General features: G+C 37.6%; 1 protein-coding gene across 1 annotated transcript in view; it reads right to left on the bottom strand.

The window, feature by feature from the left end:
• Positions 1-14,949, bottom strand: part of LOC120529864 (lipoxygenase homology domain-containing protein 1-like) — a 419,576-nt gene that overhangs the window by 316,147 nt on the left and 88,480 nt on the right. The window contains exons 13-17 of the mRNA XM_039754083.1: positions 10,433-10,536; positions 6,466-6,639; positions 3,772-3,984; positions 2,355-2,532; positions 417-530 (exon numbers count right to left, since the gene is read on the bottom strand). Of these exons, the coding sequence (XP_039610017.1) occupies positions 417-530; positions 2,355-2,532; positions 3,772-3,984; positions 6,466-6,639; positions 10,433-10,536 (783 nt within the window). The remainder of the gene's footprint in view (positions 1-416; positions 531-2,354; positions 2,533-3,771; positions 3,985-6,465; positions 6,640-10,432; positions 10,537-14,949) is intronic.

Here is a 14,949-nt window from a genome sequence, read left to right as displayed (position 1 = left end):
AGCATGCAGGGTATCATTTTAGACTAAATCTGGGTGAGTGATTATGAACAGAATGTTATTTTGGATTTCCGATCTTTTACTAGGATTCTATGGACCTCTATCAGAGGGTGAAAAAAGAGAAATTTCTATTACAAATCAAGAGAAATTTAGACTTTCAACATTTAAAGTGGAGCTCAGATTTTAAAATTTAAAATATCTCATGCAACTATTCTTGTTTATTATGTGTGTCTGCATCATGAAATAAACCATTGTATTGCTTAGCACACCCGACTTATGAAGGCTGATGCTAATTCAGATTTTTTATTATCTTCAGATTGGACCCGGTATTCTGTATTAACAAAAGGTAGCCTCGTACTGACTAAGTGTGATACTCCCCAGGGTGCAGTCAGTAGCAAAATGGTTGGATGGCTACTTACTGGAAACAGGAGCAGGTGGCGGTCTGGAACTGGATTGATTTCTTACTGGTGGCTCTTCTGCCATGAAATGTTTGTCCATGGATGCCGAGGTGCCAGTGGGTTTTTCCCGTCCAACTAGAACATTAACAAAAACAGTCATTTTCCCTTTTTCCTTTCCTTTTTCTAAAACCTGCTTTTCCATGATGTAAACAAAAAGAAACACATGATGAATTGAAAAGAATATGTAGATGAAAAAATATAAAACCTCTCAAATTGTATAACAAGAGTTGAAAATATCTAGCTGCACAGTGAGTTTTGTTTCTTCAAATCCATTCAACTTCAGTATATCTTATTTGATAAAAATGAAGCAACTGTGAAATTATTTGTATTGTTTCTATTCATTCATGCATGTATTCATATTTTGAACCCTCTTCAACAACTGCATATTTTCAGGGAAGATGGAGATAACAAATCTGATAGAACTGGCTTCTGTGGAGACCAATGTGGTACCACAGCAAATAATATCAAAAATGTCTATAAAAAAAAATCTGATGTTACTCGTGTCATTCAGTAGTATGCTACTAACATGCAAAACACATTCATTTCTGGGAAAATATTATAAAAGAAATACTTTCCACAAAATAGGAGCTCTCCACACAAAGGAAACATCTGTACACAGGAATGGGCTGTTGAATTACAGACAGTGCACTGGACTATTGAATAAGAGAAGAGACGGGTCTTCATTTCAAAATCTCGATCCCTGTGAATGAGCTTCTGCTATATGCACTGCTTTGATTCTTCATATAAAAAAGAAGTTTTGGTTGCAATATTCTTTTAATATGGAACAGCATGGAATGCTACTTTTCCTCTTTCATTAAGAAATGTGTATGGTTGGTTTCCATCCTAATAATAATAATAATAATATAAATAATAATATATTTTATTCCTTTTAGTTGAAGATGTCACTTTTTTCATATTTCTGTTTCTTTTACTGGGATGCTTTCCTTTTGCAGCTTATTTCAACTGACGGCATATTGGATGCCACCTTATTTGAGTGTAAGGCATTGCAGGAATTAGCAGTCAGTATTTTCCTTAAAAATAATCCAACACTCTTAAAAGTCCAAAATGACAAAATAAGAGTGCATTATTTTGTTCAGGCTGTTATTAATTACAGCATTTTCTTCCTTTACTATGATCCAATCGTTGTCTAAAATGATCTTTTGCCTGCCTTATGATTACGGTTTTAGTGCTGGTGTTTTTAACTGTGGTAACTATTAACTACAAATAAAACCACCAAATGAGTAACTGTGTACACTTCAATTCATTACATGTTTAAAACAACAAAGAAATGTAATTCATTCAGAAATAGTATTTGAAACGACTACCATGGCACATCCATCAGACAAAAGAAATTAAAATAAAATGGTAGAATAAGTGAACTTTAAATTCCATGATTTTGGTTCATTTCCCACCTGTGTATTGTGAGACCCTAAGCAAATCACTTGACCTTCTTGCCCTCCTTAACTTTTAAACAGCTATAATATACCCTCTACTTTTTTTTAGTTCCTTGGTATAAAATTATCAGCTGAAAGATATAATAAGAACTGACAAAGAGGTGGCTATTGGGCAATTTCTGGGCTCTGTACTTGGCAGTTAAACTTTCAAGGGAATTTGTTATTGTGTGATTTAATCTGAGTTTGCAGATTGCTGTGCCCCTTCTGACCACTGTAATTTTTAATAAGTGTGGGGTAGCCCCCAAAAACTCTTTATCAATTCAGGGTCCTGTTTATTGTATTTGTATTCCAGTATGTTGGTTTCCCACGATGTCCTTCCCAGAGTAACTTTCTTCTGTAAGGTGTTTGGGTGGCTTCAATGGCCTCTCAGTCCTATTGATAAACTAATAGTAATAGAAAATTATTCTAAATATGATCTCATCTGAATGAAATGCCTTTTCCTTACATTTAATGACTTGAGGATAGAAAGAAAGGCTATTTTCTCCTGTGTACACCAGAGGCTTTGCGCGGCCATCAGGAAGAAGACCAATGTACATTCCTGTAGATTTCACCGATTCAAAACTCAAAGATCCATTGAGGAAGTTCTTGTCTACTTTGAAGTGACAGTACTGATCACCGGTACCCTGAAACAAATTTGGAAAAGAAATAAAAAATATGGAACAAAGAAATAATTAGTGAACAGCACATATACCCTAACAGAAGTGAAATTCAAAAGGGTTAAGTGATATCCATATTTAATATTTGTGGTTATTTCATACTGACTGAACTGTTTCATTTATATCCAGAGGACTGATGATAATAGTGGTGCTGGGATCTACTCTTATTCACTTTGTTGTATCATTATTACGAGGTCGTTTCATTTGTAATTTTACTGTACTGTATGTATGCTTTTCATTATGCTTAGCTCACATCTTTTGCACACTTTTTTCACTAAATTTTTTCAAAAGTTTTTTGATTTTAAAATGTTTCACATGATGAAAAGTATTTTGTTTTCTATGAGTGCAGTCAATTTAGAGAGTGTATGTTTTGATGCTGTCTGGGAAATGTGTCAGAATAATGTGGTACGTGAAATCATCTATGTGACTCTTTAAAAGTTTAGTACTGGCATCTTTTCCTCTTTCAAAACTGTGGATGAGACCTTCAGTTCTGTGTAGTGACTCTTCTGGTTAATATTTTTCTGGTTAAAAGCTCTGTTAATTCAACTTTCATTTTTGGTTCACGTTTTGGCTCTGATGACAGTCTTTTGAATCACCCAGTCATGACCTTAGCATTCGTTTTTTGAATACACCTCTTCTTCTGGTCCAGCCTTTCTCTAACCTAACATATTCTATAATCAGGAAGAGATGCCATCTTTTAACCAGTCCCATCGATAAGGTCACATTCTGTGTTCTTCCCACTCCCTTCCCAGGTAACTTTTAAACAGTCATTCCAAAATGACAATGCCTATAGAAAACAAAAAATGGTGTTGAATCAGTGCACATTATTTTTTACCATCTTAAATAATTTTTGAATCTAAAAACAGCAAGATTTAGATTCTCCGTAAGTCAAAATTCTAAATGTGTGTAAAAAATATTTAAGGCAAGCATAATGAAAACCATACAAATAAAATGACCAGACCTTTTCATAACAACCATTAGGGTATATCATTTTTGAAATTTGGCTGAATTCACTTCAAATTTGTTATTTTTGACACTAATTTAACCTTTAATTGTTAAAATCATAGACTATTTATGATTTGCGTTTTCTGGCAAGATGAAGACCTTTAATTAATCATTAGTATAATTATTTACATTGTTCTGAAACAAATATGTTTAAAGAAGGACAAAAAATGTTTTAATATAAACCAATGTTTCATTTCCTACCATTCCGTCACACTGACCATCCTTCATCCTAATGAACATCTTGGGTGCACGGATGCTCTCTAGCATGTAAATCCCACCTCTGACTTTGTGTACGCGCAGGTAAGATTCTTCAGCTTGCTTGCCGGTGCCAACACACTGACCATCTGGAGTGATGCACAGAGACTGCCTCACACTGCTGTTTAGCAGGATTATAGCTCCATCTCGGAGAACTCCCTAATGCAAGAAATGAAAATTGATTTGAAATAATTAACAGATGCAGTTACTTCAAGTAATTTTAATTTGTTTTATCTATACTGAAGTGTTGTCTGTACCTACAGTATATTGTCAGCAAAGGAGTCTCTCTGGCATTGAAGGGTAAAGTTAATGAAAGCCGTATGAGGAACAGTGTGATCTGTGGGAGTGAAGTGTGCCCAACGCAACATGGAACATGAAACATGATGCAACACTGGAAAGAACAGAAAAGAGAGGTGTCAGATGAATGTGTGAAATCTCATGGAGTGAGAGGAAGAGACAGACTTGGTGTGAAGGAGAAAGGTGTTGTGCTTAGGAGAAACAGACTTAGGTGGTTTTAAGGTGAGTAGAGCAAAAAACGTTAGATGACCGGGTGATGAGGTGGAATAAGGTGGAGAGGATGAGGCCAAAAGGGAAACTGAAAAAGGTGTTGTTGGAAATGGCATTGGATACTATGAAAGATGGGTCTCGCTCACAAAGGATGTCCAGGACCATAGAGAGTTTTAGTGCAGCAACATCTGAGAGACCATTTTTAAGGCAGCAACCAGAAGATGAAATGTACTGCAAGTCTGTGTTGTGCCTAGCACTACGCAAGGCAAACTGAGTAAATGAAGATAACCAGGAGAGGAAATGCTTAACAAGCCAGAAAATTAAAGAGCCAAGAGTCAAGAATACCTTACATCTAAATGAAAATTAGGTAAGCCAAGGACTGAAGTAAGAAACAAAATTCCAACAGGAACCAAGAAATCTAAATAGCACAATAGGGTTTGCTTTGTTTAGTTTACTTGATTAGAGATGGACCCATAGTTCAGGTTTTTTTAAAGCCTCATAATAATGATGTTGCAATGCATGACGTCCAGATTAATAAATCATAACAAGAGTGAAGGAAAAAGATTTGGAGGGGAAACTTAAAAAAAAACAAAAAACTGTAAAATGGCTGTTACACCTGTGGTGATGGCGGTGATGACAGTGGTGATGGTGATGGCACTGAAGTATTCATGTGTACAAGGGTGGGAATGCTGGCCAAAAAGACTCCAACAAGACAAGGGTACTGACATTCACAGAATTACAGCAGTATTGATACCTATGCCAAGACATTATTAAAGAGTGTCCTGGGAGTAATTACTCCAAGGGATCAACTTATGGCAGTGAGAAGTGGATGACAATTTAATAGCTGCCCAGTAGTTGCAGAAAGGTATTGCCACTGTTTGGATTTTTCCAAGAGAAAACAATGGATTTTCACAAAGAGAAAGGGCAAAACAAACAGTATTTAAAAGCCTATGGTTTTATATACAAGACAAATCAAAACATGCAGTCTCTATTAAGGGGGCAAACAACTCAAAGTCACGAGAAAAAGTGTACATCACAAACCAAAATAATGTATAAGGTTAAATTAAACGGCTTAAGAAGTTATTTTTATCCCACTGTTGATATGGCAAATGAAATTAACATTTACATATGACACAAAATGCATTTTGAGATATCTGGAAATTAATTTAATATATATCTTAAAATTATTTTCAGATAATTAATTAGTTTCAAGATATGTTTAATGCATTTTAAGGTATCTCAAATAGATTTCAATATATTTTGAAAGGACAAGCTGATCATTTTGAGATAAGTTGATGTGCATTCTGAGATACCTCAGATACATTTTGGGATATATTAAAGTAAGTCTGTTGAGATATCAAAAATACAATTCACAATATGTCAAAATCACTTCCTGTAAAATTTCTTTTTTTTTTTTTTTTAATGGAACTTTTTGCCTGTTTTAAGATGTCTTGAAATAAAGTTGTGATATCTTGGAATGAGCAGTAAGTTATTTGAAGTATCAGGAAACATAGTGGACATATTGTGAATTGTAATGGAGATAGGAGAAAATGATATCCCATATCATTAAATAAATGTCATTTTAAATAGATCTTAAAATATTCTTGAAAAAATCTAAATATATCTTGAATACATTTTGAAATATTTGAAATGGAGCAGAGAATCATTTTAAGATATCATGAAATGATTTTGCGATATCTATAAGTGCATTTTAGATTTTAGAATTGTGAGTCAATATGAAGATATCTGAAACAGAGTACATTTTAAGCTAACTTTATCACATTTCCAGATATTATAACTACTAGCAAGCACTTCAATAGGTAGTTTCATTTACTTTTTCCTCATTTTTACAGTTTTAGTTCCCTTGTCTTCCTCTCTGCACTCTCATTTATGATTGTGTTGGTCCATATTTTGGGTTGGCAAACTTTTCATAGTGCATCAAAGTGACCACAACGACCAGAAGGTCAAATTTGTAGAGATTAGTAAATTTAGGACATGGCTGTGTAAGTCTACAACAAAAATGAAAAGAGTTCACATCTGACTATGTGACCCTTTCTCTTTAACTGCACAAACAACCAAGGCAACCCCGGTGTAGACCATTAAGAAGATGGGCACAGTGTTTTTAGGCCCTACCTTTACATGGACAGTGAGCCTCTCAGAATGAGCTGAGCCCTCTCCTACTCCTGCAGTGGGGTTCCCTTCTTTGTTGAAGGTGACAAAACATCCTGAATTTCGGACTGATTCTAAAGTTACTGAGAGATCAGTCTGCATATTAACATGAAGTTCACATAAAGTACCTCCATTGTCCTGAAAAATAAAAGAAAATATTACATCAGCTATATCGAAGTATCTACTTACCTCAATAGTTTAAATTTTTGGCAATCACACCAGATCAAACATTCAGACCTAAACCTCCGGGCTGCATTAACAGTGTTTGGGGTTCAAAAACATCATCCATATTAACACTACTTATTATGTGCCAATAAATAAAGTGTTTCCTACCTCTCCTTCTTGACTAATACTCAATGCAATGAAATTGGCAATAACAGTTAACACAGATTTATTTAGTTATTTGCAAATTTTGATTATTTATTTAGTGATGTTTGCATTAATATCCTTAAATAACAACATAAGACATTTAACTGAGAGGAGGCCATTCAGTTCATCCAGTTCATTCAATTAACTAAGAGCTAATATGTCTCATTGAGACACTTCTTAAAGGTCAAATTCTTCTTCAAGTACACGTCTCAAAAGCTTGTTTCAGTTTCCCACAACTCCTTCCTGGCTTCAATCCTAAATGCACATCCCCTTAATTTCTTCTGGTGTCTACGATTATATGATTAAAATAAACAAATCATCATCAGTTCTTCTACCATAATTATTTCCAGGGTCCTTAAAAATCCTGGAGTTATCAGGATATGGTGTCTTCTTCTTTTCCTACTAATCCCTGAACCCAGGAAAGGCTCTGTCACTTAGAATTGTCCCTGTGCTGCCTACCATTTCCTTTGTAGCAGTGCTCTTATATTCCATGTTTAAACCTTCCTACTGCTGGCATTACAAAAACAGCATAACCGCCTATGAGTGTTCCTCACCATTATGTAGCTGATCCAGCTGACTACAGTTAAGCTAGTCTGGCTACCTACCAAAAATTGAAAATCCTTAGGGTTATATCTCAAAAAGAACAGTAGGCCTAACTTTTCTAATATCTGTCTTGCTATCAGGATCTTAGCTATGCTCCAAAGGTGGCAAAAATGTTAACAGTTTTCACCTACAGTACACAAGTAACCCATACATGATACTGCTGAATAAGACTCAAAAGCAGACTGGAAAATGGAACAGCAACCATCAAGATGCCTTCCCATTTGGGCTGCCAACCAATGATGGCCTCCCAGCCTGGCGACATCATCCATTACGATGGGATGTTTGTCCATCCACATCATCTATCACAACATTAAAATGATCAAAAAAAAAAAATAAATCAGGCAACAGGTTTTCTAGTGGCATAAGCTTTAGGTGTTTCCATTTCAGTCACTCCCAGAATACACAACATGTGTCATATCATCAGAGTCACCATTTATAAGTCCATCCATCCATTTTCCAACCCGCTGAATCCGAACACAGGGTCACGGGGGTCTGCTGGAGCCAATCCCAGCCAACACAGGGCACAAGGCAGGAACTAATCCCGGGCAGGGTGCCAACCCACCGCAGGACCCACAAAAACACACACACACACCAGGGCCAATTCACAATCGCCAGTCCACCTAACTTGCATGTCTTTGAACTGTGGGAGGAAACCGGAGCGCCCAGAGGAAACCCATGCAGACACGGGGAGAACATGCAAACTCCACGCAGGGTGGACCCTGAGTCTCCTAACTGAAAGACAGCAGCGCTATCACTGCGCCACCATGCTGCCCCATTTATAAGTCAGTACCTGCATTTTCATAGTATCCAAAAGAGATAGATAACTCCTTATGTGCTTGTATATATATTGTATATGTTTATATTTTATATATGTTCTGCTTAGAATTCCAAGAGCTAAACTTAAAAGAAGTGGTGAGGCAGCCTTCTGCTTGTTATGCACTTAAAAGTTCGAATAGCTTACCAATAGAAATTCGCCAGGCTAATACAGTGGAGCACTTTAAGAAAAACTGCTAAAAACTCATTATTTTAACATGGCTTTCTCATAGCTTCATTTTAGTTTAATCCTGATATTCTGTATATACATTGAATTATCATTATCATTCATGGTGGGTCCGAAATCTGTACCAACTCCTACTTTCTCTGCTGTTCTTTTTCCGGTTTTCTGTGATAACGATCTGCGCCACCACCACCCGATTAAAGCACCGTGATGTCTCTACATTGATGGATTAAAGGTCAGAGGTCCACATGACCATCATCATCAAGTTCTTCCGTGAGAAGCCAGAAAACCATGAGGACTAATTGAGATTATTGATGTTAGGCAGAATTCCTAGAGGGGGCTGGGTAGTCTCATGGCCTTGGAACCCCGCAGATTTTACGCAGGTAGGAAGTTACTGTCATTGGCTGCTTGTGTGTTCCAGACGGGAATTATCCATTGGCAAGTCGACATGGGCATCAGAAAGTTATTTCTGCTTTATGTCTACCCAGCTGCTTGAGCGCAAACATAAGAGAAGCAGTGCATTGGCACCTCACTCCTATGGATGCTTTAAGCCGTAACAGGTAAGCTGATTTTCCTAACCATAAAAGTATAAAATTCAAGCATGGAAAGCAAAGGTTTATCCAGATTTGAATGAGGTACTCTGTGGTGTGTAAGCCGCTGTGCACAGAGCAAATTAGCATTTATTCAGTATTTACCTTATACTAAATCTACCTAACAGCTCCATTATCAGTGAATTGTAAAGATTCACTATTTTAATGACATTACAGTTCACCAAGGTGACAACATGCACCAGTGACAGTCAGGATTTCAGTCCCAATAAATAAGTGAAAAATATCAAAATGCCCAGGTTTTCTAATAAAACACTGCTCTACTGACACAGGCATCCTCACAATATGTTTAGAATAGATTTATGAAACTCGAAAGGGGGCACAGAACCCCATATCACGCCTCCATTGTAATATATGAATAATGAAGTTGTCAAAATTCTGACAAGGGATGCTTCCTTAAGATCCTGAATTAAATTTGTACAGCATTGTGAGGGCGAACAAGAAGAAAGAAAAACAGACAGCACTGCCATTTACTTGTTTACACTTCAAGCAATTTTATTTGCATGCCCTGATCCCTCTTTGAGGACGATGTGATAAAGCAGCCATTAAACAAATAAGGATGAGCCTTATGCGTGAGCATATGTGCTACACAAGTGTCCCATTTTGGGACTTTGAAAATCTGCTCAACTTATCAGTTACCATCAGAGTGACACATTCATCTGATATCCATAATAGTCACTCGCTATAATAAATTTGCCTTTCACTTCTCTTATTCCCAAACATTTGTCATAACTAAAGAGCTTTGCGAGTCCCATTTCATGAAAAATGTGGCCAGACATGCTCAAGCAAAGAAGGAATTACAAAATGTTTAATTTATTTATTTAGCTTATGTTAACTGGCACATGTAAATAGTCACTCTATAGGAAAATGAGGTGTGCGTCATTACGTGTGTGTATGAATGCCAGTGGTCTCTGTGATAGACTAGAGTCCCGCTTTCAGTCTTTTGCCGAGTCCTGGTGGGACAGCCCGGGCCCCCACAACATTGAAATGGGTTGAGAAAGTTCTAGAATTGACTTGTTGAACTCAGTCCATTCAGGGCTACAGTGACTGCACAGCCCTTGAACGCACTTGAATATATTACACCATGCATACATTTTATAACTTGCTTTATTTCTAATATTCATTGCATCTGTTGTGTTTGGGCATCAATGCACAGCTTTCTTCATTTACACCTTTTTAAATTACATTTCATTTTCATTTTTAAACACATACTACTTCCTCAAAATGGCTGTTCTTAGCTATGGATATACAATCCGAAAAACATTTTTTAGTATATCTATATATGCTAGATATGTGTTTATAAGTTTCAAAAGCACAAAGCAGGAGGCCCAAATTTAGATTTAGCAAACATTACCAAGGCAGTCACTTTGTTCTGGTCGATGGCAATTGCTAGCCGATGATGCTGCACGCTGTGAAATATTCGTATGCTGCCTCTTTTCACAGTAACATTAAAGAAACCTGAAACAAACACATAAAACAGATTATGACAATAGGTTAAAATACATAAATATGAATGAAATAAAACAGGACCATGGTGTGTGCAATGCTGCTGCCTCATGAACCAAGAATTTTGGGTTTGAACTCCTGGCCCTGTTGCTTTCTGTGTCCGTCTGCACAGGTTTTCCCCTCACATGCCCAGAGATATGCAGGTTAGAACAACTGGTGATTCTATATTAGCCCAGTTTGGGCTCTGTGGTAAACTGGAACTCTAATCTACAGAGATACGCTCCGGCCACCCGCAGCACTAAACTGGATAAAATTGACTTGATGTGTATAAAATAGGACACTATCTTGAAACATGACTGTGATGACTGCGTACCCAAGTTCCTGGTGATGTCTTTTAAAAGGTACATTTAGCTATTCTGTCTTCTTTCTTAATGGTTTTAACTACACCTTGAAGAATTGTTGTCTGTTTCCAGCATACTAAATACATATTCTTGGTATTGAAGGATACAAATCTGAAACTGTGAAGTTCACACCATAACTCTACTTGTGTCCAGTAGAGGTCACTAGAGTGAAGAAGAATGTTTATCTATGTCTCTCTTGATTCTGCTCTTATTTCAATTCAATTCAGTAAAGTTCTTTGGCATAAAATGGATTTTACAATTTTCTTATGTAGCACTATTCTTAACATGCTGGGGCACAGATTTACATGAAAAAGAATAAGAATAAAATACAATATGTTTCAAATTCTGGTTATGTTTTATTATATGTTATGTTTTGCACATTTTGTTATGTTGCAGCCTTGTGCTAAAATCTTTTAAACTATTTTCATCCTCACATCAAGTACAACTCAATACTCCAGAATGACAAAGTAAAAACAAGATCTTAGAAATTCTGCAAACTTTTTAAAAATAAGAAAATCGAAATATATCACATTGACCCAAGTATTCACACCCTTCACTATGACACTTGACTCTGGTGCCTCCCATTCGATTGATCATTGGTGAGATGTTGCTGTACCTTGTTTGTAGTCTACCTGTGCTCAATTCAATTGATTAGACAGGATTTAGAAATGCACACTATCACAGCAAAAACCAGGCCTTGAGGTTTGCCTGCTGAGCTTAGAGACAGGATTGCGGCCAAGATCTGAGGATGGCTATACAAAATTTTTGCAGCATTGAAGAATTCCCAAGAGCAAAGCTTGCCTTCACACTTCTTAACTGGAAGAAGTCAGGAACAACCATGACTTTACTAAAGCTGCCCACCTGGCAAAACTGAGCAATCAGATATTCAAGAACCCGATGGTCACCTTGTCTGAGGTCCAGGAAATCTGCATGGAGGCAGGAGAAACTTCTGAAGGACAATCATAACCACTAAACTCCACCAGTATGGGCTTTTTGACAAAATGGCCACATAGAAGCCTAATCCTCATTATAAAAACATAACGGAAATCTGCTGGAAGATTGTAAAAAGGCACCCAAAGGACTGTGAGAAACAAGATTCTCTGGTCTTATGAAAAAGTTATTAGTGTCACGACTTTAGAAAACCAGGCATCATCTGTGCACTACAATTCCAGCGATGAAGCATGATAGTGACAGCATCATGCTGTGGGCTTGTTTTTCAGAGGCAGGGACTGGGAGATTACTTGGGGCTGAGAGGTATCTTAAATAAAAAAGAACACTTGCAAAGCTCCCTGAACCTCAGAAAAAGCAACGACAACACAGGACTGGCTTAGAGTCAACTGTATGAATGTTCTTGAGTTGCCTTTCCAGAGCTGAACCCATTCAAACATCTCTGGAGAGACCTGAAAAATAGCTGTCTGGTAGTCTCCATCCATCCTGGCAAACTTTGAAAGGATCTGCAGAGACGAATGGCAGAAAATCCCCAAATCCAGGTGTGTGAGGCTTGTCATGTTGTACTCAAGAGGACACCAGGCTGTAATAGTGCCCATGGTGCTTCAGTACGGAGTAAAGACTCTAGATCCGTGTGTCAATGGGATAGTTTAGCTTTTTATTATATTAATAAATTTACAAACCTTTCTAAAATTGTGTTTTCCCTTTTTCATTCTGTGGTATTGAGTGATGCTTCATGCGGGGAAAAATGAATGTAAAAGATTTTTGAGCAAGGCTACAATAGAACAAAAACTAAATACAAGACAGGAACCAACCCTAGAAAGTGTGTAGTCTATGGCAGGACACGCTCACAATTACTTATTTCACAGTCACATATCATCCAACCTGGCGGTACTTGGGATGTAAAACTGAACTGTAGAGAAGACAATGTCACAAACACAAGAAGATCATGAAAAGTCATTACTGACAGTGGCTAGGCCAGTTTCAAAGTACAGTAGACTGGGACTGTAAAGTAGCAGAATTAAGCATCCCGTGTTTGACATTTGATAGATAAATATGTTTTAAGCTTTAGAATCCATCCATTATCCAACCTGCTATATCCTACTACAGAGTCACGGGGGTCTGCTGGGGCCAATCCCAACCAACACAGGGCGCAAGGCAGGAAACAATCCCTGGGTAGGGCGCCAGCCCACCACAGTGCTTTAGAATTTGTTTTTTTTATTTTAAGTTAAGGTGAAGTCAAATGACTTGCAGGTAACGGAGGATAAGGTTGGCACTACCCAGCTTAGGTAATCTGTACACCATGTCTCTCACAGGGCATTCCTGTGTGCTATAGTAGCAATGAGTGTCCAAAATCATAAACACTATGACGTTCTCTAAAACAAAGACTGCCCACTAATTCCGGTAAATCAACAGCTTGGTTTGTGGACTCAGATTCCACTTTATCACCATGGTGTGATACAATAGTCCTGGAACTTCTGTTGCTACACTGACTTATCGAATTCTACCACTGGGGTAGCCCCTCACCCCTTACCTGAAAAATACAAGCCCCTCATTTCCAGAAAATGACAATGTCCCCAGATTTGAATGTGTTAATCTTAACTCTAACCATACACACAGGTGTGAATTCCTCCAGTGTGCACTAGAGGTGACAATCTGACGAGATCACAAGGACAACATGATCTGAAAATGCCAAAAGGTGCTATCCTTATCTTCTCCAACTGGATGTATTACAAACCTTTTGATATCCTGTCAGTGAAAATAATGAACAAAAGCCAAGAGAAGATGCAGCTTTGGCAGAGTCCAAAGCCCACACTGAACAGTCTCAATGTAATACCACATTTGCAATAAAACTCTGCAAGTCTAGGGACCAAAAGGTATGTAGCTGTAGGCCTGAAATCCCATCCTATTTTAGCAGCTTCCACAAGATTTATCAGAGTGCACTCATGAGCATTTTCCAAATGCACCAAGCATAATTACTGCAGACAGAATCAGCACATTCTCATTATCCCTTAAATATACTGTATGTGCAAAGAGAAATTTGTTTCATGGCCAAGGAGAAACACACATTTCTCCCCTAATATAGGGTTCAGCTATCGGATGGAGTTTCCATTCCAGTACTCCTGCACAGGCTTTTCCAGGAATGCCAAAAAATATAATTGCTCAGTAATGCAAACTTATTCCCTTACGTTCCTTTTGCAAAAGAAAAAAAGGGGGGATCATCACACCAGTCTGCTAGTCTTGCCTTCACCACAACACTGTGGAGGGGTGTTGGCCTAAGCACTCCCACAATACAAAGTGCTTTTGGCATTTTTTGGTTGGATTTCATCCACTCTTGTGAACTTGCAACTCTGGAGGTTTTGTGACTTCAACCACAGAAACTGATCCGACCCTATCCAGCGCTTCTAGTAGTGCCTCGAAGGCAGAGGGCATTTCCACCCAGTTTAAGAATCCCTCAAAGTGTTCTTACCAAATGTTAACATTGTTCTCAGTTGATCAGAGCCTGCCAAATTTTCCGTATGATGAACCAATATGTCCGTGGCTATTTAAAAATCATTCTCCATGACCTTAACATAAAACCACCTATGCAATGGATTTCACTTCCGCTGCTGCTGCTCTGCTTGCCACCATTTTGGTTTGCTGGATTCTAATCTGGGGAAGTTTCTGCTAATATTTCTTCATATTAATCCTCATGTCTAACAACAGGTTCTGTGAGCACTCAAAACCATTTTGAGCAAAGATATCTACGGCTGCCTCTATTACTAAAGTCCTGAATAGGGCCAATTCAACATAATGTTAATAATTCTTCCTCAAATACGGAAATAGTTCATCCACAGGTGAGAGTCATTCTACTAGGCATTCACAGTGGATTTCAAGGACTATCCATTAGGAGCTTGCTCTGTTTGATCCAGTTCACTATGAAGATGCGATCAGCTAAAATTCTTAGTTCATCTCTTTACCTGAATGTCCTGCCCATTCATACCCAGATGAGATAACACAACTATAAAGCCAATCATTAACTTTTGGCCTAAAGAGCCCCGATTTTTATTTTCCACCAGATACCCTTACAAGCATC

The sequence above is a fragment of the Polypterus senegalus genome, chromosome 5 (assembly GCF_016835505.1).
Source record: "Polypterus senegalus isolate Bchr_013 chromosome 5, ASM1683550v1, whole genome shotgun sequence".
NCBI lineage: Eukaryota > Metazoa > Chordata > Cladistia > Polypteriformes > Polypteridae > Polypterus > Polypterus senegalus.
This window is presented reverse-complemented; position numbering and strand designations above follow the sequence as displayed.